General features: G+C 43.3%; 1 protein-coding gene across 2 annotated transcripts in view; it reads left to right on the plus strand.

The window, feature by feature from the left end:
* The window catches only part of VAMP2 (vesicle associated membrane protein 2), a 70,175-nt gene that overhangs the window by 6,286 nt on the left and 42,835 nt on the right, over positions 1 to 21,054 (plus strand). Inside the window, exon 1 of one of the 2 annotated variants that reach the window (XM_077470605.1) lies at positions 12,434 to 12,452. The exons of the other annotated variant lie outside the window; for it this stretch is intronic. Within the exon in view, the coding sequence (XP_077326731.1) occupies positions 12,451 to 12,452 (2 nt within the window). The 5' untranslated portion in view covers positions 12,434 to 12,450. Of the gene's footprint in view, positions 1 to 12,433; positions 12,453 to 21,054 lie in introns of those variants that run through there. 2 annotated transcript variants of the gene reach the window in all.

Below are 21,054 nucleotides of genomic sequence, written 5' to 3' on the forward strand. Positions count from 1 at the left end.
GCGCCTGGGGCAGGATAGCTGGGGGTATCCCGTCTCCGTGGACCCCCCCCCCCCCCCCCGCGCGCGCGCGCGCGATCGCGTCGGGCCGTGCCGCAGGCGGCCGGTAATTGAGCCCCCGGCTTTGAGGCCTTCTGTGATCCTATGGTTCCTTCTGGAATCTGGCGCCCTCTTGTGGTGGCCGTTGGAATTACAACCAACAATGCTAATGGGCCAGTCTTTCTCCATCCCTTTACTTAGAACCCCTAAACAAAACAAAAAAAAAAATATTATATATATATATATATATATATATATATAATTTTTTTTTTATTATTATTTATTCTAACACCCTAGAGAGTAAAATGGTGGTCGTTGCAATACTGTCTGTCACACCATATTTGCACAGCGGACTTAAAAGCGCACTTTTTTTGGGGAAAATTTTTTTATTTAATAAAAAAAAAAAAAGACAACAGTAAAGTTAGCCCAATTTTTTTTTTTTTATATTGTGAAAGATAATGTTACGCCGAGTAAATCGATACCCAACATGTCACGCTTCAAAATTGCGCCCGCTCATGGAATGGCGACAAACTTTTACCCTTTAAAATCTCCATAGGCGACGTTTAAAAAATTCTTCAGGTTGCACGTTTTGAGTTACAGAGGAGGTCTGGGGCTAGAATTATTGCCCTTACTCTACCGATCGCAGCGATACCTCACATGTGTGGTTTGAACACCGCTTTCATATATGCGTTCGCTTCTGCACGCAAGCTTGGCAAGACAGGGCGCATTTAAAACAATTTTTTTTTCTTATTTTAACTTTTATTTTTATTTTTTTCACTGTTCTTTAAAAAAAAAAAAAAAAATGTGTGTCACTTTTATTCCTATTACAAGGAATGTAAAAATCCCTTGTAATAGAAAAAAGCATGACAGGTCCTCTTTTATATATGAGATCTGGGGTCAGAGAGACCTCACATCTCATATTTACACTAAAATGCAATTTAAAAATGTCCCTCTAAGAGCTATGGGCAATGACTTGGAGACAGGTGAGGGGCTTGGGGCTATCTTCCCCTCACTCGTCTCCATGTCAGGCCAGGGACAGGTCCAGATCGCCGTCACGGACCTGGCTCCTAACTTTTTTAGCTGGCTCCTAGATTCCAAGCAAATTTGTCAACCCCTGAGTAAAAAGAAAGGAAAAAGTGTTATAAGACAAAAAAAAAATCAGAATATTTTTTATTATTACATAAGGGTGAGCCCTTGTACACACGGTCGGAGAATCCGTCGGAATGTGTCCTATCGGACCGCGTCGTCGGATAATCCGACTGTGTGTGGTATGCATCGGACTGATTCCGTCCGAATATCCGTCCGACCCAATTTTCCAACATGTTGGAAATATTTCCCGACCAACTGGGCCGATCGGACATACTCCGAACATGTGTAGAGAATTTTGATCGGACCAAGTGCCACGCATGCTCAGATCAAATTCCTACATCAAAGCTATTGGCTACTAGCCTGAATGTAGTCCCATCGTAACGAAATTACGTCATCACGTTCTGAAAGATCAGATTTTTCGCCAACTTTGTCCGACCGTGTGTAAGCAACAGTTTCGGACAAGATCCGACAGACAAAATCCGACGGATTTGGTTGTGGAAATCTCCGACCGTGTGTACAGGGGGCTTAGTGTTCTTGCAACAACTTTATAACCCTAATACAAACGAGAAGGGACAATGTTGAACTGCAAAATTGAAATAAGTCTCTAGTCTCTCGGGAAAATTTTGCTGAATTGGAAAAAAATAAAAAAATAAAAGAAAGAATACAAACGTCCTTAAACACTGGCTTTTTTCAGAACTATAAGCCCTTGTACACACGGTCGGACATTCCGACAACCAAATCCATCGGATTTTGTCCGTCGGATTTTGAAACTGTTGCATACACACGGTCGGACAAAGTTGTCGGAAAATCCGATCGTTCAGAACGTGATGACGTTATTTCGTTACGACGGGACTGCGTTCACGCTAGTAGCCAATAGCTTTGGTGTAGGAATTTGATCTGAGCATGCGTGGCACTTTGTCTGATCGGAATTCTCTACACATGATCAGAGTATGTCCGATCGGAGCATTTTGTCAGAAAATTTTACCAGCAAGTTGGAAAACTTGGTCCGTCGGATACTCCGATGGAAACAGTCCAATGGAGATCACACACAGTGGGAATATCCGACAAAACGGTCTGATCAGACACATTCCATCGGAATCTCCGACCGTGTGTACAAGGGCTAAGCCTCTGAGGAGACACATATTTTGTACAGCCTGAGGAAGACTGAGTTAGGCTTGCCATACACTATACAATTTTCTTGCTCAACTTTTCTTTAGATTTGCCAAAACCATATAATATGAGGTCACACCTAAGCCCTTTCAGTTTATATGCAATCATGCAGGCCCTTGTACTACATAGTTGAAGGTAAATCTAAAGGAAATTGAATAAGAAAATTGTATAGTGTATGGCCAGCCTTAGGCATACAGGGTTAATTTCAGTGCTGGCTGGGATGGCCAGAAGCATTTAATCTAAACTGCTAAAGCAGCTAAACAAATGACTACACAACCTGCAAAGGGGCTCTGTGACTTGCAATGGTGATTGCTGTATGTCTGAAGTCAGCTGTTCTTGATGGGAAATGTCACAGAGGGTACAGAGTCATAATGGGACCCCTTCCTTCCCCCAGGCCCCACAGCAGCCCCATGGCCTGCTCTGACCATAGTTATACCACTGGGCAGCAGTATTATTATGACAGGTTTGTGTCACACACATACAATGCAGTCAGTGATCAGATTTGTGTTAAGTTGGCCACACATTATAAGATTTCTCTCATTCATCTCCGTCAGCTAAATGAGAAATCACTCGATTCCCCCAGCATGCATGGGCAAATCCTCAGCGCCGACCACAGGCACCCACGGCTGTCAGAATACTTGAACACTTGCTGCGTCTGACTGGATGCAGGTGTTGTTCGGCCAGGAATTTTCTGCCTGGCTCCTGCAATAACGACTTTTGGTGATGCCAGCAGGGCCACCCACGTAAAAAAAAAATAAAAAATTCCTGCTGAATCAGCTGCCATTCGATCCATGGCCAGGTCAGGTTTCACACTCATTAGATTCACGCCGGCCTTATCATCCAGTTCAGATTATTAACATTGGTATTCAGTTGCATTTTTATAGACCTCGATGGTATAATACCAGCCAGGTGCCCACCCTTATGAATGCCCACCAATATACTGTATACACTCCTAGATTGTAAGCTCTGACGAGCAGGCGCTCTGATTCCCCCCTGTATTGAATTGTATTGTAATTGTACTGTCTGCCCTAATGTTGTAAAGCGCTGTAAACTTTCGGCGCTATATAAATCCTGTATAATAATAATAATAATAATAGATACATAGAGGAGTGGCAGTGGTTAGCGTTCATGCCAAAACTGTATACCACTGTCAAAATGTAGTATATGGAGTGACATGATCACTGCAAACAACAGTGGCCCATACCAACCAATTGAGAAACCAAACTAGCGCAAAATGGACTCTGGTTTGCTATGGGTTTCGGCACTTTGTACTAGGCGCTCCATATTTTTATATATTTTTTGGTAAACGTTTATGTACTTCTATACATTCTACAAGTCCCGGCTTGTCTGTGAGGCCTGCTGGGACATGTAGTCCCCCAGGAGCCGCAGTCTGCAGGTTGCACAGGGGGGTGACAGGGACAGCCCACTGCTCTGTGTGACAATGATGCACACCAGTCCAAGCTGGATGCCACAAACACACACAGATGGCCATGTCACGCTGACCTCGAAGGGAGGATTGTGTTACACACCGGAGAGGGGGAGGAGGTGGAGGTTGGGCCTATACACCCTCTTGCCTGAGGCAGCAGTTAAAAGAAGGCCGCATCCTATCACAGGCCTTGCGGTACTATTGCTGTGTACACAATGACACAAGATAAACAACAGGCTCCATTCATAAGCTTTAGGCCTCATGCACACTGGGCTTAAAAAAAGACGGCGCTTTTCCAGGTGTTTGGCATTTTTTTTTTCAGCCTGTAAACACAGCTCTATGTAAGCCTATGTGGCCTCATGCACACTGGGCTTCAAAAATGCCGCTTTTACAGGCGTTTGGTATTTTTTTCAGCCTGTAAACACAGCTCCATGTAAACCTATGTGGCCTCATGCACACTGGCCTTCAAAAATTCTGCTTTTACAGGCGTTTGGCATTTTTTTCAGCCTGTAAACACAGCTCTATGTAAGCCTATGTGGCCTCATGCACAGTGGGCTTTGAAAATGTCGCTTTTACAGGCATTTGGTGTTTTTTTTCAGCCTGTAAACGCAGCTCTATGTAACCCTATGTGGCCTCATGCACACTGGGCTTGCAAAATGCCGCTTTTACAGGCGTTTAGCGTAAACGCAGCTCTATGTAAGCCTATGTGGCCTCATGCACACTGGGCTTGGAAAATGTCACTATTACAGGCATTTGGCGTTTTTTTTCAACCTGTAAACACATGTAAATCACATAGGCGTATTAGAAGACGAGTGTTTGCAGGCCAAAAAAACATCAAAAGCTCATTCAGGAGAGAAGCTGATGAGCAGAAAAAAGCTGAACGTGCCTAAACGCGTTTAGGCGCATTTGAGCATTAATGCATGCCAACGTCCAGAATTTTTTTTAACCAAACCTTCATTCTGATTTCATTCCGATTCCCTGATTCATTTAATTAAGGGTGGTTGCTATGGGCAACGGGTCACCTTTTTTTCCCCCTTTTGCGGTTGTTATAAACCATATTGTCTATGCTGCAACCGTGTATGGAAAATGTTGCCCAGAGCAACCACTCCTGTTCTGTTGCTATGGGCAACCAGGGGTACTCATGTAAACACAGTTTTCATGCATACATCCCAATGCAGGAGCTTATGTATGAGGGGAAATTTTTTGGCTGCTTCCTTTTCTGGGAATAAATCCAGGCCTAACGATCTCTTTCCTATCAATACCATTGGAAATGTGTCCAGTTATTATCGGTTGGTAAGTAAAATGCCGACCAAATGAGATAACACTCCCCGTTTCCCATAGCAACCAATACATTTCCGACTGTCACTTCTATAGTCCAGGTTTAAATATGAAAAAAAAACTGATGCTGGTTACCAAGGGCAATAGGAAGTAGTCTCGTTGAGACTTAATGGCAGGTTCAAACCACAATCATGCAGGAACGCGGTCCGCATTCCTGTGCAATTCCCATGCGTTCCCCTGCAGTGCGGTTTAGCGGCCTATTTATTTGAATGGCCTGCAAATCACATTGGAGGGCAGAAAAGGTAGTTTACGCACTACTTTTGAAAAATGCGCCACATCAAATTGCAAGTTACTTCAGTACACTGCAATCTGGTGCCCACAAAACACACTGCGTTTGCGATCTGCGTTTGGGGTACCATCCACTAACAATGCATTGGCACACACAGCAGATGACAAAGGCAGTGCGTTTTGAACATGGCACAGGAAACATGCACGGGTGCCGCCTTTTACAGCACCGTGTTTTGGTGTGAACACCGGCGTTGACCTCAGTAGATGGGCACTTGGCTGGCGGCAAGAAGGTGTTATGTCATCTTCTCACTTCCTGTTTTAACCCCCAAAAACCTGCATTACCATGCCGCAGCAGCATGCAGCATTGCGTTATGGGCTGAATTCAGTCACGTCCGGCGAGCAGTAATGCCTCCAAACACGGGGTGGGGGTGGGGATAAAAATGTTTGGTTACTATGCACACCCCTGTCCACTGCCTCTACAGCTTAAGGCTCCATTCACATCTGCACATTTTGTGATGTGCATTTTTGGGCGTGGCAAAGAGCGTGAATAACGTGAGGTAAAAAAACGCACGAAACGCGACACCCAAAAATGTCTGGGAGTTTCTTTGTCGTGTTTGCGTTTCATGTTCATTGAAATGACCAGGCTGCCCTACATACACCACGCACAGATGTGAACCAAAGGTTAGACTGCATTCACGCCTGAGTGTCTCGTTAAAGTGCGCAAAATGGCGCATTTTTGCCTGCGTTTACAAAATGTGCGCTCTTGCTAGGGTTGCCACCTGTCCAGGATTCACCTGGACAATTCGGGTTTGGAATCATGCGTTCGGGTTTCAGACTGCCTGAAACCCGGACACATTATTTAGACTGGACTATGGCTTCCCAGCAGGGTTGCTGGCTGCAGTTGTCTAAGCTGAATGTGTCTGTTACACTCTTTCACACTGCTCAAAGCCAGCACTACCCCCCCCCCCCCCCCCCCCGAAACACACACAAAGACGGGAGAGGAGAGAGGGCTCGATCAGCCTCTTCCCCCCACCCCTACCCCTCTGGGTCTACCCACACTCCAATCCCTGGCGCTGTGCCTCAGAAAAGGAAAGTTGGGGCCAGGAAATTTTGAATTCAGCAGCCTCAGATACATCTGGATGAGAGATGCTGACTGCCAAGGGGTGAGTGAGCTCACCATCCATCCCTGTCTGTGACTGAAGTCTCCCCCCTTCTCTCTCCTGCCTCTGAGTGAGTACACTAAGGTAAATCAGGGTTCTCAGAGCACCCCTTACATCACAGTTCCCATTTAAACCAGAGGCCACAGTGTTCCCCCTTACATTAGAGTCCTCTCCGTATATCAGAGTTCTCAGTGTTCCCCCTTACATCAGGGTTCCCAGAGCATCCCTTATGTTAGAGTCCCCAGAGTTCTCCCTTACATCAGAGTCTGCAGAATCCCCCCTTACAGTGAAAGGGAACTCTGCGAGTTCAGATGTAAAAAGGGGAACTCTGTGGGCTCTGATGTAAAGGGGAACTCTTGTTATTAACGTCATATAATTATAAATGTCATTTAATAGCAAAATATATGTATAGTTTTTACTATAAAAAAAAAAAATTGGTGTGCTCCGCTAAAGTGTTCGGGTTTGACTTGAACAAAAGGTGGCAACCCTAGCTCTTGCGATGCCATTTATTCACAACTTAAGCTACAAGAGCTACTTTTTCCTTTCAGGGGGTGGCTCATTGAAATGAATGGGTCACCGGCATGCATGTAGTGTGGAAACACACACAAAACGCACATAAACGTGACACCCACCGCTATATGAGCTGCTTTGGCGTGTTCGCCAAATGTAGGGCAGCCTAATAAAAAGATTGGGCTGCCCTATGCATGCCATATTGTACAAAAAAGCACATGTTCATGTGACGCCTAGATGTGAATGAGGCCTAAGAGTTACCCGTTGGAGGGAGGCAGTAAAATCGCAGCTCAACTGCATGTTTTTTACCACCCCCCAAACACAAGTGCAAACTAGACCTAACACCTTTCATATATTAGTCCAACACGTGATTTTTCACAGTACACCTGCCTCTTTAGGATAACAGGGAATGGTTTGAGTTGAGGTCTCCAATCGCAGTCTGGCCGATCGAAAGGCGATAGATCTGAAAGTGTATGGCCAGTCGAAAATCTCCTTCACACCTGTGCGTTTTAGGTGCAGTGCGCTAACAAAAGTCCTGCATGCAGCCTCTTGATGCACTTCCATCAAAACGCACATTCTGTAAAGTTCATTGATTGGCCGCCTTCACACTGTCGCACTACAAACAGACGGCAGCGTGTGTGCAGCACAGCGTACCTGGGCTTTTCGTGCGGGATAACTGCGGTTTCCCATAGACGATCCATTAGGTCCCACATTTCTTAGTGCATTTTCTGAAAGTGCTGCCTGCTGCGTCTTTTTATGCGCTTTCAGAAAATGCGGCAAAAACACAGGACATCATAGAAAGTCTATGGGGAACCGCGGGGACACGGCGCTGCCCCTGCACTGAGGCCACACTGCAGAATGGCAATATGAAAGCGGCCTAAACCTCTCTGCACACATGTGATCCGTCCCCTATAGTAGAACTATACTGCCCTCCAGCGATGCCCGCAAAGTCCCTTGCCGGCGCCCACATCTTCGCCAGGTGTTCTTCGGGGGTCGAAATTTTCGGTCGATTCGATTGGCTGCATGGGGTAATTCTCGTGGGAGTTTACTCATCCTAGTGGATGCAGAAATTGTATGCTGAGCTGTGAACGAGATTGCAAACAGGCTGTTACAAATTGAAAAACTTGCCGGTTCGTACATTTATTTTATTTTATTTAAAGTTCCACTTTAGGCTGACCATACACCATACAATCTGATTGTGCAATCTCCTGTCGCTCTACCATCCTCTATGTCAGGGATCTCCAAACTTTCTAAACAAAGGGCCAGTTTATTATCCTTCAGAATTTAGGGGGGCCAGGTTGTGGCTATCAGGAATAGAAGATGTCTAGGCAGAAGTGGGATTAAACAATGCCCCATCTTTGGTGTCAGTGTGAGGAATTGTGCCCCATTGTTGGTGTCAGTGGGAAGAATTGTGCCCCATTGTTGGTGTCATTGGGAGGAATTGTGCCCCATTGTTGGTGTCATTGGGAGGAATTGTTCCCCTTTGTTGGTGTCATTGGGAGGAATAGTGCCCCGTCATTGGTGTCATTAGAAGGAATTGTGCCCCATCGTTGCTGTCAATGGCAAAAATTGAGCCCTGTTGTTGGTGTCATTGGGAGGAATTGTGCCCCATCATTGGTGTCATTAGAAGGAATTGTGCCCCATTGTTGGTGTCATTGGGAGGAATTATGCCCCATTGTTGGTGTCATTGGGAGGAATTATGCCCCATTGTTGGCATCATTGGGTGGAATTGAACCACATCATTGGTGTCATTGGAAAAAAATGTGCCCCATTGTTGCTGTCATTGGGAGGAATTGTGCCCCATCATTGGTGTTATTGGGAGGAATTGTGCCCCATTGTTGGTGTCATTAGGAGGAATTGTGCCCCATCATTGGGGCCATTGGGAGGAATTGTGCCATATTGTTGGTGTCATTCAGAGGAATTGTGCTCCATCATTGATGTCATTGGGCCAATATTGTTGGTGTCATTGGGAGGAATTGTGGCCCATCCTTGGTGTCATTTGGGCCCAATTATTGGTGTCATTGGGAGGATATATGCCCCATTGTTGGTGTTATTGGGATGAATTGTGCCCCATCATTGGTATCATTGGGAGGAATTGTGCCCCATTGTTGGTGTCATTGGGCCCCATGGTTGGTGTCATTGGAAACAACTGTGCCCCATCATTGGTGTTTTTAGGGATGAATAGTGCCCCATCATTGGTGTCATTGGGAGGAATTGTGCCCCATTGTTGGTGTCATTTGGAGGAATTGTGCCCCATTGTTGGTGTCATTGGGAAGAACTGTGCCCCATCGTTGGTGTTATTGGGATGAATAGTGTCTCATCGTTGGTATCATTGGGAGAAATTGTGCCACCATCATTGGTGTCATTGGGCACAATTGTTGGTGTCATTTGAAAGAACTATGCCCTATCATTGGTGTTATTGGGATGAATTGTGCCCCATCATTGGTGTCATTGGGAGGAATTGTGCCCTATTGTTGGTGTCATTGGAAGGAATTGTGGCCTATCATTGGGCCCCATTGTTGGTGTCATTAGGAAGAATTGTGCACCTTCGTTGGTGTCAGTGGATGAAATGGTGCCCATCATTGGGGTCATTGTGCCCCATTGCTGGTGTCATTGGGAGGAACTGTGTCCCATCATTGGTGTCAGTGGATAAAATAGTGCCCCAAGGGACAAATAAAAGCAAGCAAAGGGTCACATTGCTGCAGTTTGGAGAGGACTGATCAAATTGGTTGTTTGGGTTTGTCCTCTTACTGCATAGATCTCATGGTGGCCATACACGCTTCTATTAAGGAGTGGCTTCTTTTTTCCAATTGATCTCTACAGATAGGAATAATCGATCTAGAGTTGACAACCCCATTCAATCTATATGCCACACACGGGAAAGTGGATCCATAGCTAAGATAGACAGCTATGATCGTAAATGATTAATCACTATCTCCGTTTACACCATGTACTCTCATCATCTGATTGGTCGGAATACGATCGTATTCATCAACTAAGCATGAATTGTGCCCCATCGTTGGTGTCATTTGGGAGGAATTGGTGTGATTGGGCCCCATTACGATCATATTCATCAACTAAGTATCTTAGCGCTGCTGATCAAAGCAAAATGATCAATGATTTTTCCATAATGGCCAATCGCTAGACTATACAATCAGGTTGTAAGGTGTATGGCCAGCTTAAATTAATCGGAAGGGAAGTTATGGCTATTCAGTTGCTTGTGGATTTGATTGTTTTGATTGCATTGCACATCGATTGGACTAAAGACAAAATCCAACCATGCATGGCCACCATGAAGGAAATTGTACAATCAGAATGTATAGTGTATGGCTGGTCTTAAGGTGACTATACACTACAATCCGATTGAACAATCTATGTACACTCTTTAGATTTACCAAATCGATATAATCGGAGGAAACATCTATCTATCCAATCAGGAATTCTACTACATTTGTTGTTGGTAGATCAAAAGGAAGTTGTACAATGAGATTGAATTGTGTATTTGGCTCACCATACATTATGCAATATGATTGTATAATCTCCTGACAATGACTGTATGTAGTAGATGGTCCTGCCTCATTTCATACCAATTAAAAAAAATTGTGTAGACTTGCCCTCATGGTCCTTACATGGCTTTGGTAAATCTAAAGAAGATTGTACAATCAGATTGTATAGTCTATGGTGGGCCTTATACAGATGCTTTAGAAAGTCATTGCAGGAAAACACAGATACATTCTGTGTTTTATTATTTATAATTTTGATTTTGTTATGAATTATTATTGCTATTATTATTTAGATTAATAATAATCATTATTATTGTTAATTTTATTATTATAATTATTATTATTATTTTTTATTTTTATTTTGTTATGAGTTATCATTATTACTTATAATAATAATCATTATTATTCTTAATTTTATTATAATAATAATAACTATTATTATTATTTTTGATTATGATTTTATTATGAGCTATCATTATTATTTATAGTAATAATCATTATTATTCTTAATTTGATTATTATAATATTTTTTTATTATGATTTTATTATGAGTTATTCTTATTATAATAATCATTATTAATATTCTTAATTTGATTATTATAATAATAATTATTATTATTTTTGATTGTGATTTTATTATGAGTTACTATTATTATTTATTATAATAATCATTATTATTTTTAATTTTATTATTATAATAATACATTTTTTTTATTATGATTTTATTATGAGTTATTCTTATTATTTATAATAATCATTAATATTCTTATTTTTATTATTATAATAATATTTATTATTATTTTTGATTATGCTTTTACTATGAGTTAATATTATTATTTATTATAATAATCATTATTATTTTTAATTTTATTATTATAATAATAATTTTTTATTATGATTTTATTATGAGTTATTATTATTTATAATAATAATCATTAATATTCTTAATTTTATAATTATAATAATAATTATTATTATTGTTGATTATGGTTTTATTATGAGTTTCTATTATTATTTATAATAATAATCATTATTATTCTTAATTTTATTATAATAATAATATTTTTTATTATGATTTTTTTATGAGTTATTATTATTATTTATAATAATAATCATTAATATTCTTATTATTATAATAATTATTATTTTGGTTATGTTTTTATTATGAGTTAATATTATTATTTATAATAATAATCATTATTATTCTTAATTTTATTATTATAATTATATTTTTTATTATTAATTCATTATGAGTTATTATTATTATTTATAATAATAATCATTAATATTCTTATTTGTATTATTATAATAGTTATTATTTTTGATTATGGTTTTATTATGAGTTATTATTATTTATAATAATAATCATTATTATTCTTAATTTTATTATTATTTATGATTTTAGTAATATTAATAGTTGTAATAATAATAATTATTGAAAAATGAGAATGAAAAAACAAACAAAAAACAGGCAATTTTTTCTTCTCGGGAAAAACCACTGCTCGCCCCCGCCATACCCCCCCCCCCGGAATTCTGCATAAGGATTCCCCCCTCTGTCATTTTATTATACATTTGCACAAGATGGCTGGCGGTGGCGCGGGGCAGGCTGGGTGATGGGGGTACACTGCGTTATGTTGGAGAGGCGGAGGGCGTGTAGGGACAGACGGGGCTTATGTCTGCTCAACACCGCCACCAATCACCTTCTCACCGGTGATAGTCAGCTTCCGACGCGCTCATTGCACCTAATCCTTCCCCTAATAAAGAAAGAAAGAAAGAGAGAAATAAAAGGAGAGGAGGCGGCACACTGTCCTGTAATCATGGCAGCAGACAGGAGCCCGGATATTATGCAGCATCATGGGGGGAGAGGACATCTTCTTAAAGGGACAGGCCCTCCGATTATCTCATAGGAGGATACAGCCCCCCCTCCCCCTCCCCCGCTCAATGACATTTCCATCTCTGCTTCAGTTCCCATCATCGCTCCATCGCTGCAATGTACGTAACATGTGTGAGTGCGAGATATACGTGTCCTTATATATTCTATATGTACACTCATCGCTCACACATTACTTCTATCTATTCTATCAGTGCCATCCGTCTTATATTACTCATTAATGGCTGTCTCTGTTCTTCCTATGATTATCCAGCTGTATATACTGATTGATACATCGATCGTCCAATCATCAGTTATATTTACCTTTTATCTATTCAGCCATCTTTCATCCTGATTATTATTCTGCTTTAATATGTAATATGTATCTCTATGGGATCGATCGATCTCTAACTTCCTTCTATCTGTGTGCTCCTCTCTCTCTACTCCTCTCTAATTCTCTCTGTTCTCTTGTCTGTCTCTCCCTGTGTGATCCTCCCATGTCAGATCTCTTCACCTCTCTATATCTCATCTCTCCTCTGTCCTCTCTCTGTATCTACTCATAGTGGCAAATCACCTCTCATATTTATGAATGCATTCTTCTCTCCATTCTTCTCTCCATTCTTCTCTCCATTCTTCTCTCCCTTCCCCTCTCCATTCTTTTCTCCATTCTTCTCTCCCTTCTTCTCTCCATTGCTCTCTCCATTCTTCTCTCCCTTCCCCTCTCCATTCTTTTCTCCATTCTTCTCTCCCTTCTTCTCTCCATTGCTCTCTCCATTCTTCTCTCCCTTCTTCTCTCCCTTCTTCTCTCCTTCTTCTCTCCATTGCTCTCTCCATTCTTCTCTCCCTTCCTCTCTCCATTCTCTCCATTCTTCTCTCCCTTCCCCTCTCCATTCTTTTCTCCATTCTTCTCTCCCTTCTTCTCTCCATTGCTCTCTCCATTCTTCACTCCCTTCTTCTGTCCATTCCTCTCTCCCTTCTTCTCTCCCTTCTTCTCTCCATTGCTCTCTCCATTCTTCTCTCCCTTCCTCTCTCCATTCTCTCCATTCTTCTCTCCCTTCCCCTCTCCTTTCTTTTCTCCATTCTTGTCTCCCTTCTTCTCTCCATTGCTCTCTCCATTCTTCACTCCCTTCTTCTGTCCATTCCTCTCTCCCTTCTTCTCTCCCTTCTTCTCTCTCTTCTTCTCTCCCTTCTTCTCTCCCTTCTTCTCTCTCTCCCTTCTTCTTTTCCTTCTTCTCTCCCTTCCGCTCTCCATTCTTCTCTTCATCCCTTCATCCCTCTTACCTCTCTCTATTCTCCTCTTCCTTTCCTCTCTCACTTCTTTCCCACCCTCCCTCCCTGCCTCTTTCTCTCCCTCCCTCTCTCCATTCTTCTCTCCCTTCCTTTCTCTCTCCCTTCCTCTCTCCATTCTTCTCCCCCTCTCTCCATTCATCTCTCCTTTTCCCTCTCCCTCCCTCTCTCTCTCCATTCTGTTTTTCCATCCTCTCTCCAGTCTTCTCTCCCTTCCTCTCTCCATTCTTCTCTCCCTTCCTCTCTTCCTTCTCCTCTCCCTTCTCTCCTGTCTCACCTTTCCTCTCTCCCTTTCTCTCTCCATTCTTCTTTTTTTTTAGTCTCTTCCTTCCTCTCTCCATTCTTCTCTTTCTTCCTCTCTCCATTCTTCTGTCCCTTCCTCTCTCCGTTCTTATCTCCTTTCCTCTCTCCCTTCCTCTTTCTCATCCTCTCTCCTTTCCTCTCTCCATTCTTCTCTCTATTCTTCTTTCTCTTCCTCTCTCTGTTCCTATCTCCCTTTCTCTCTCCATTCTTCTTTTTTTACTCTCTTCCTTCCTCTCTTCATTCTTCTCTTTCTTTCTCTCTCCTTTCCTCTTCCCGTTCCTCTTTCTCATCCTCTCTCCTTTCCTCTCTCCCTCCTTCTCTTCCTTCCTCTCTCTATTCTTCTCTCCCTTCTTCTCTTCCTTCCTCTCTCCCTTCATCCCTCCCTTCCTCTTTCCTCTCTCCATTTGTCTCTCCCTCCCTCTCTTTTCTTCCTCTTCCCTCTCTCTCTCTCTCTGCCATCCCTCTATGAGATCTCTCTGTCCTCTCTTTGTATTTATCAGGTCATCTCTGTCCCTCTCCCACCATTGATATCACACTGTGTATTGATCCCTCAGACACCTCTGTAGGTGGAGGAGATCTGTTCAGCCAGGGAACCATTCTCTGTATCACAATGTAAACGTTACAAATAATGTCTGATTTCTGTGACACGGGGTGATGAGGTTCTCAAGGTCCTTCTAGTGATGAATGTACACTATATTACCAAAAGTATTGGGACACCTGCCTTTACACGCACATGAACTTTAATGGCATCCCAGTCTTAGTCCGTAGGGTTCAATATTGAGTTGGCCCACCCTTTGCGGCTATAACAGCTTCAACTCTTCTGGGAAGGCTGTCCACAAGGTTTAGGAGTGTGTCTATGGGGAATGTTTGACCGATCTTCCAGAAGCGCATTTGTGAGGTCAGGCATTGATGTTGGACGAGAAGGCCTGGCTCGCAGTCTCCACTCTAATTCATCCCTAAGGTGTTCTATCGGGTTGAGGTCACCCCAAACTCCCTTATCCATGTCTTTATGGACCTTGCTTTGTGCACTGGTGTGCAGTCATGTTGGAACAGGAAGGGCCATCCTCAAACTGTTCCCACAAAGTTGGGAGCATGAAATGGTCCAAAATATCTCGGTATGCTGAAGCCTTAAGAGTTCCTTTCACTGGAACTAAGGGGCCAAACCCAACCCCTGAAAAACAACCCCACACCATAATCCCCCCTCCACCAGATGATTTGGACCAGTGCACAAAGCAAGGTCCATAAAGACACGGATGAGTGAGTTTGGGGTGGAGGAACTTGACTGGCCTGCACAGAGTCCTGACCTCAACCTTGTTTTATGCACTGGTCCAAATCATTTGTTATATCTGCAAAGGGTGCGCCAACTCAATATTGAACCCTACGGACTAAGACTGGGATACCATTAAAGTTCACGTGCGTGTGAAGGCGGGTGCCCCAATACTTTTGGTACTATAGTGAACATGGGGTTGTACAATATGGGACATGTTCTAGTATTCAATCCATACATTGTAGGGATTTACACTATAGATAAGCCTGACACTTTGTACGTCTCAGGATTCTGGATAAGACGTCTTTTATTCTGTGTTTATGATTTCTAAAGACACTTTGGTGCCGATCTGATCATGTGATCATGTACGATGTTCCCATAGAACCCGAGAACATGAATGGCCCTGTCTGTAGCTGGACCACTTGGCATTGCATTGTGGGATGTCGTTGGGGGCGGGGTGTTTAAGTGCTGACTTGGAGAGAAGTCGGTATTTGCATATAAAGTGTGCCCCGGCGTACCTTGTAATTTCTAGTCTAAAAAGTGCCAGCAAGCTTCAGGCGGTCTTTATATCGAGATCGGATCTTGCGGATGCTTTATATCCACTTGGAGTTTGTCTTTATATTGTAAAACGAAATCTTGTGCAGTGTTGATGCTGCACTTTCCCTTTCATCTCTATGGCAGCACAAGGCAGCGGTGGCAGGTGCCCCTTGGGGGCAGGGGGAGGGGGCGTGGGCTTTAAGGGTTGTAAACACCAGAGGAGTTTCATGAGCTTTTCGACTCATGCGATCACTGTGATTGGCTGTCACAGGGATCACATGATCGGGAGCACCTTCTACCAGCTCCCAATCTTTGCTCTATGTGACCCTGATTTGCCGGAGGAGTGCAATTGAGCATGCTCCCGGCACAAAGCACAGACGCAGTGCAAAGATGTGTCAGCACAATATAAGGAATACCTTGGCGCTGTCACATATATGGGGCAGCTGATGGGGAAGGGGTCACATTAAACTTCCAAATAACACTTAGGGGTCTATTTATACATTGTGGACACAATTTTCACCCAGGATTCACACATTTTGAATTTTTTTATTTTAATGGGCAATGATAGGTGGTACTGATGGGCACAAATAAGCACCGATAGGGCACTGATGGGCACTGATAGGTCACGCTGATAGGTGACACTAATGGGCTGCACTGATGGGCACTGATAGGTAGCACTAATGGGCACTGATAGGCGGCACTGATGGGCACTGATAAGCAATGATAGGCAGCACTGATGGGCACTGATAGATGGCACTGATAGGCATCACTTATGGGCACTGATAGGTGGCACTGATAGGCAGCACTGATGGGCACTGATAGATGGCACTGATAGGCAGCACTAATGGGCACTGATAGGTGGCATTGATAGGCGGCACTGATGAGTAGCACTGATGGGCACTAATAAGCACTGATAGGCAGCACTGATGGATGCTGATAGGCGGTACTAATGGGCGGCAATGATGGGCAGCACTCATAAGCACTGATAGGCAGCACTGATGGGCACTGGTAGGTGGCACTGATGGGCACTGACAGGTGGCACTGATGGGAAGCACTGATGGGCACTAATAAGCACTGATAGGCAGCACTGATAGGCGGCAATGATAGGCGGCACTGATGGGCACTGATCAGCAATGACAGGCAGCACTGATGGGCACTGATAGGTGGCACTAATAGACAGTACTGATGGGCACTGATAGGCGGCACTGATGGGCACTAATAAGCACTGATAGGCAGCACTGACAGGCAGCACTGATAGACGGCACTGATAGGCACTGAGCACTGATGGGCACTAATAAGCACTGATAGGCAGCACTGATGGGTACTGACAAGCAGCACTGATAGATGGCACTGATGTGCACTGATAGGCAGCACTGATGGGCACTGATAAGCAATGATGGGTGGCACTGATGGGCACTGATGGAGAGCACGGATGGGAACTTATAGGTGCACTGGTAGGCTGCATTTGAAGGGCGCTGGTGAGGCTGCATTTGATGGGTGCTTCATTATAAAGGTGGGGTTTACAATGGCAAGTAAAAGGGGGTGGGGTCATGGGTAGAGCCAAGGGGGAGGCTCTCAGAGCTCTCCTCACTGAGCTCTGCGGAGTGTGATTGACAGCCTCAACTGTTTCTGTGTGCCGTGTGAGAGGGGGGGAGGGGGGTGTCCCTCCCCTCCAATCAGCTCTCAGAGCTCTCCTCACTGAGCTCTGCAGAGTGTAAATTCAGCTCTCCTTCCCTCTTTTTTCTGAAAGCCCAGAGGAGCTGTATATATTTGTCATCACGCCCCGAAGTCTGAGGTCGGCCATTTTACATGTGGTTCTTATTGATGTTTATGCTTGGAAGATTTTGAAAGGGTACTTTATCTAGTGTACTGTATTTGTGAGTGTTTTTATTCTTTTTGTTAATAAAGCTGAGTGTGTGTTAATGCTACACCATGGCCGGCTATGTATGTATACTTTTCTGCTGAATGGGCTGGATCCTGGGCGGATGGTGCCCAAGATTGAGGGAAGTGGCGGCAGTGAAAAGCGGCGAGATGACAGCGGCAGAACGCATTTATATTGTAGATGATGGACCGGCACGCATGATACTTTATGCACTGATATTTAAAGGAAAAGCACACTTACAAGTAGATTGAAGTTGTGATATAAATAAAGAACTACCCTGGATATATATTATCAATTGACCACATTAGGGTGATTTTTACGATGACATTTATTATTTTGGTATTTTATTAACCACTTGCCCTCCAGAAGATTTATCCCCCTTCATGACCAGGTCATTTTTTGCGATACGGCACTGCGTTATTTTAACTGACAATTTGCGCGACCGTGCGACGCTGTACACAAGCAAAATGCATAGTATTTTTTTCCCCACATATAGAGCTTTATTTTGGTGGTATTTTATCACCTCTGTTTTTTTTTTTTTTTTTTTTTTGTGCTATAAAGAAAAAAAGACTGACAATTTTGAAAAAACAAACAAACAAACAATTCTTTTTACTTTCTGCTATAAAACACATCCAATAATTATTTAAAAAAAAAAAAAAAATCTAATTTCTTCACAAATTTAGGCCAATATGTATTCTGCTACATAATTTTGGTAAAAAAAAAGTCCCAACAAGCGTATATTTTGTATATTTCACAAAATTTATAGCGTCTGTGAACTATGGTATATATACTGGAGTTTAATAGATATTTTTTTTATATTAGTAATTGCGACGATCAGCGACTTATAGCGGGACTGGGATATTGCAGCGGCCAGTCTGACACTAACTGACACTTTGTGGGAACCAGTGACACTAATATAGTGATCAGTGCTCAAAATATGCACTTTCACTGTACTAAGGACACTGGCTGGGAAGGGGTTAACATCAGGGGAGATCAAAGGGTTAAACGTGTGCCTAACCAGTGTTTTTGTGTTTACTATGTGTGCTGCTTTTACTTAGGGTTATGATGGATTCATGATAGTGATTGGCGGCAACATCCATATTTTGTGTATTATTACATTATTTATTAGTGCGGAGATATTTTTTTATTTATTTGGATCAGGGGTCCACCAAACTTTTTAACCAAAGGGCCAGTTTATTGTCCTTCAGACATTGGGGTACGGGTATTAGTGATAGGAGTAATGCCTTACTGTATCATTGGTGTCAGTGGGAGGAATAGTGCACCATTGTTGGTGTCAGCAGAAGGAATAGTGCCCCATCATTGGTAGGCATAGTGCCCCTTTGTTGGTATCAGCGGGAGGAAAAGTGCCCCATTGTTGGTATCAGTGGGAGGAATAGTATCCCGTAACTGGTGTTAGTGGGAGGAATAGTGCCCCATTGTTGGTATCAGTGGGAGGAATAGTGTCCCATCACTGGTGTCAGTGAGAGGAATAGTGCCCCATTGTTGGTATCAGCGGGAGGAATAGTAAACCATTGTCCCTTTAAGGCCGGAGGGCGGAAGTGACGTTTGACATCGCTCCCATCATCCAATTATTATTATTATACAGGATTTATATAGCGCCAACAGTTTACGCAGCGCTTTACAATATAAAAGGGAGACAATACAGTTCTAATACAATAAAATACAAGAGGATTAAGCAGGCCCTGCTCAGAAGAGCTTACAATCTAATAAGGTGGGGGCAGGTGGTACAAAAGTTTGTAGCTGTAGAGAATGAGCTGATGGAAGTGGTAGAAGATTAGTTGACGTGATAGGCTTCCCTGAAGAGATGAGTTTTCAGGGATTGCCTGAAGGTAGCAAGGGTAGGGGATAGCCGGACAGGTTGAAGTAGTGAGTTCCAGAGGATGGGAGAGACTCTGGAGAAATCCTGGAGATGAGCATGGGAGGAGGGGACAAGGAAGAGAGCAGGATGTCTTGGGGGGAGTGAAGAGAATGATTAGGTTGGTATTTTGAGTCTAGGTTAGTGGGTGCGGCAGGTGGTACAAAAGGTTGTAGCTGTGGGAAATGAGCTGATGAAAGTGGTAGAAGATTAGTTGGAGACCTGACAGGCTTCCCTGAAGAAATTAGTTTTCAGGGATAGCCTGAAGGTAGCAAGAGTAGGGGATAGCGAGTTCCAGAGGATGGGAGAGGCTCTGGAGAAGTCATGGAGAAGACCATGGGAGGAGGAAACAAGGGAGTTAGAGAGCAGGAGGTCTTGGGAGGAGTGAAGAGAATGATTAGGTTGGTATTTTCAGACTAGGTCAGTGGGTGGGGCAGGTGGTACAAAAGTTTGTAGCTGTGGGGAATGAGCTGATTGTTGGAAGTGGTAGAAGATTAGTTGGAGATGCGATAGGCTTCCCTGAAGAGATGAGTTTTCAGGGATCGTCTGAAGGTAGCAAGAGTAGGGGATAGCCGGACAGGTGGAGGTAGCGAGTTCCAGAGCATGGGAGAGGCTCTGGAGAAATCCTGGAGATGAGCATGGGAGGAGAGAGACAAGGGCGCTTGAGAGTAGGAGGTCTTGAGAAGAGTGGAGAGGACGGTTTGGGTGATATTTGGAGACAAGTGTGGAGTCGAGTGGGGGGGACACAATTCCCTCACTCGTCTTCCTGCCCATCAGAGGAAAGGATCCGATCACAGATCAGGTGTCCCTCCCGTCGCCGATAAAAGTGATCTCACAGTGAATCCATCGCTGAGACCACTTTTATCTTAAAGCGGACTGCCCGCCACTTAAGAAAATACCAGCTACCTACTGACATAACAACAATGGTATTCTACGTCAAAATTAGCGGCGTCTATATTGACGGTGGGCGGTCTGTAATTACAGTGGGACTGTATTCATTTCCGCTCCGATGATGTGACATCTGCAACCTTTCTCATCGGTTTCTTCCGGGTTCGGGATCATTGGTCATCTTGATTGGCCAAGTTGGCACAATGTAATACTAAAAGGCGATTGCTCAGAGATTGTACAACCAGAGAGTGACATGTAATGGCCAGCTTTAGGTTACTGATCTAGGATTTTGATTGGTCTCTTTGGGTGATTGTATGGTACAAAGCTTTTTTCGATAAAGATGTCATTGTCTGTAGCCAATCACGGTTGTTATATGATTAAATGAGACCTGGAAGGCCAGAATAGGGATTTAAAAGGTACAAACTGTGGGACTGTCATCCCCATCCTTGCTTCACTATCCAACGTGTCGCTGATCTGGAACAAGCACCGGATTCTTCACACTTTGCTGACTTCATACATGTTCCAGGTCAGTGAGTCGCTAGGCAGTGAAGTCATGATGAGTTCGACAGCCCTGGAGCCCGCGCCAAGTCCCCAGCGCCAGCCGCCATACTTCTCCTTTCACAGGATCCATTTCAAGTGGAATTTCAGAGAAAGAGAACCTATTTACATTTGTGCCGTGTCTTA

Source organism: Lithobates pipiens, unplaced genomic scaffold (genome assembly GCF_037356315.1).
Source record: "Lithobates pipiens isolate NorthernLeopardFrog02 unplaced genomic scaffold, aLitPip1_a1.2 Scaffold_8, whole genome shotgun sequence".
In the NCBI taxonomy this organism is placed as follows: domain Eukaryota; kingdom Metazoa; phylum Chordata; class Amphibia; order Anura; family Ranidae; genus Lithobates; species Lithobates pipiens.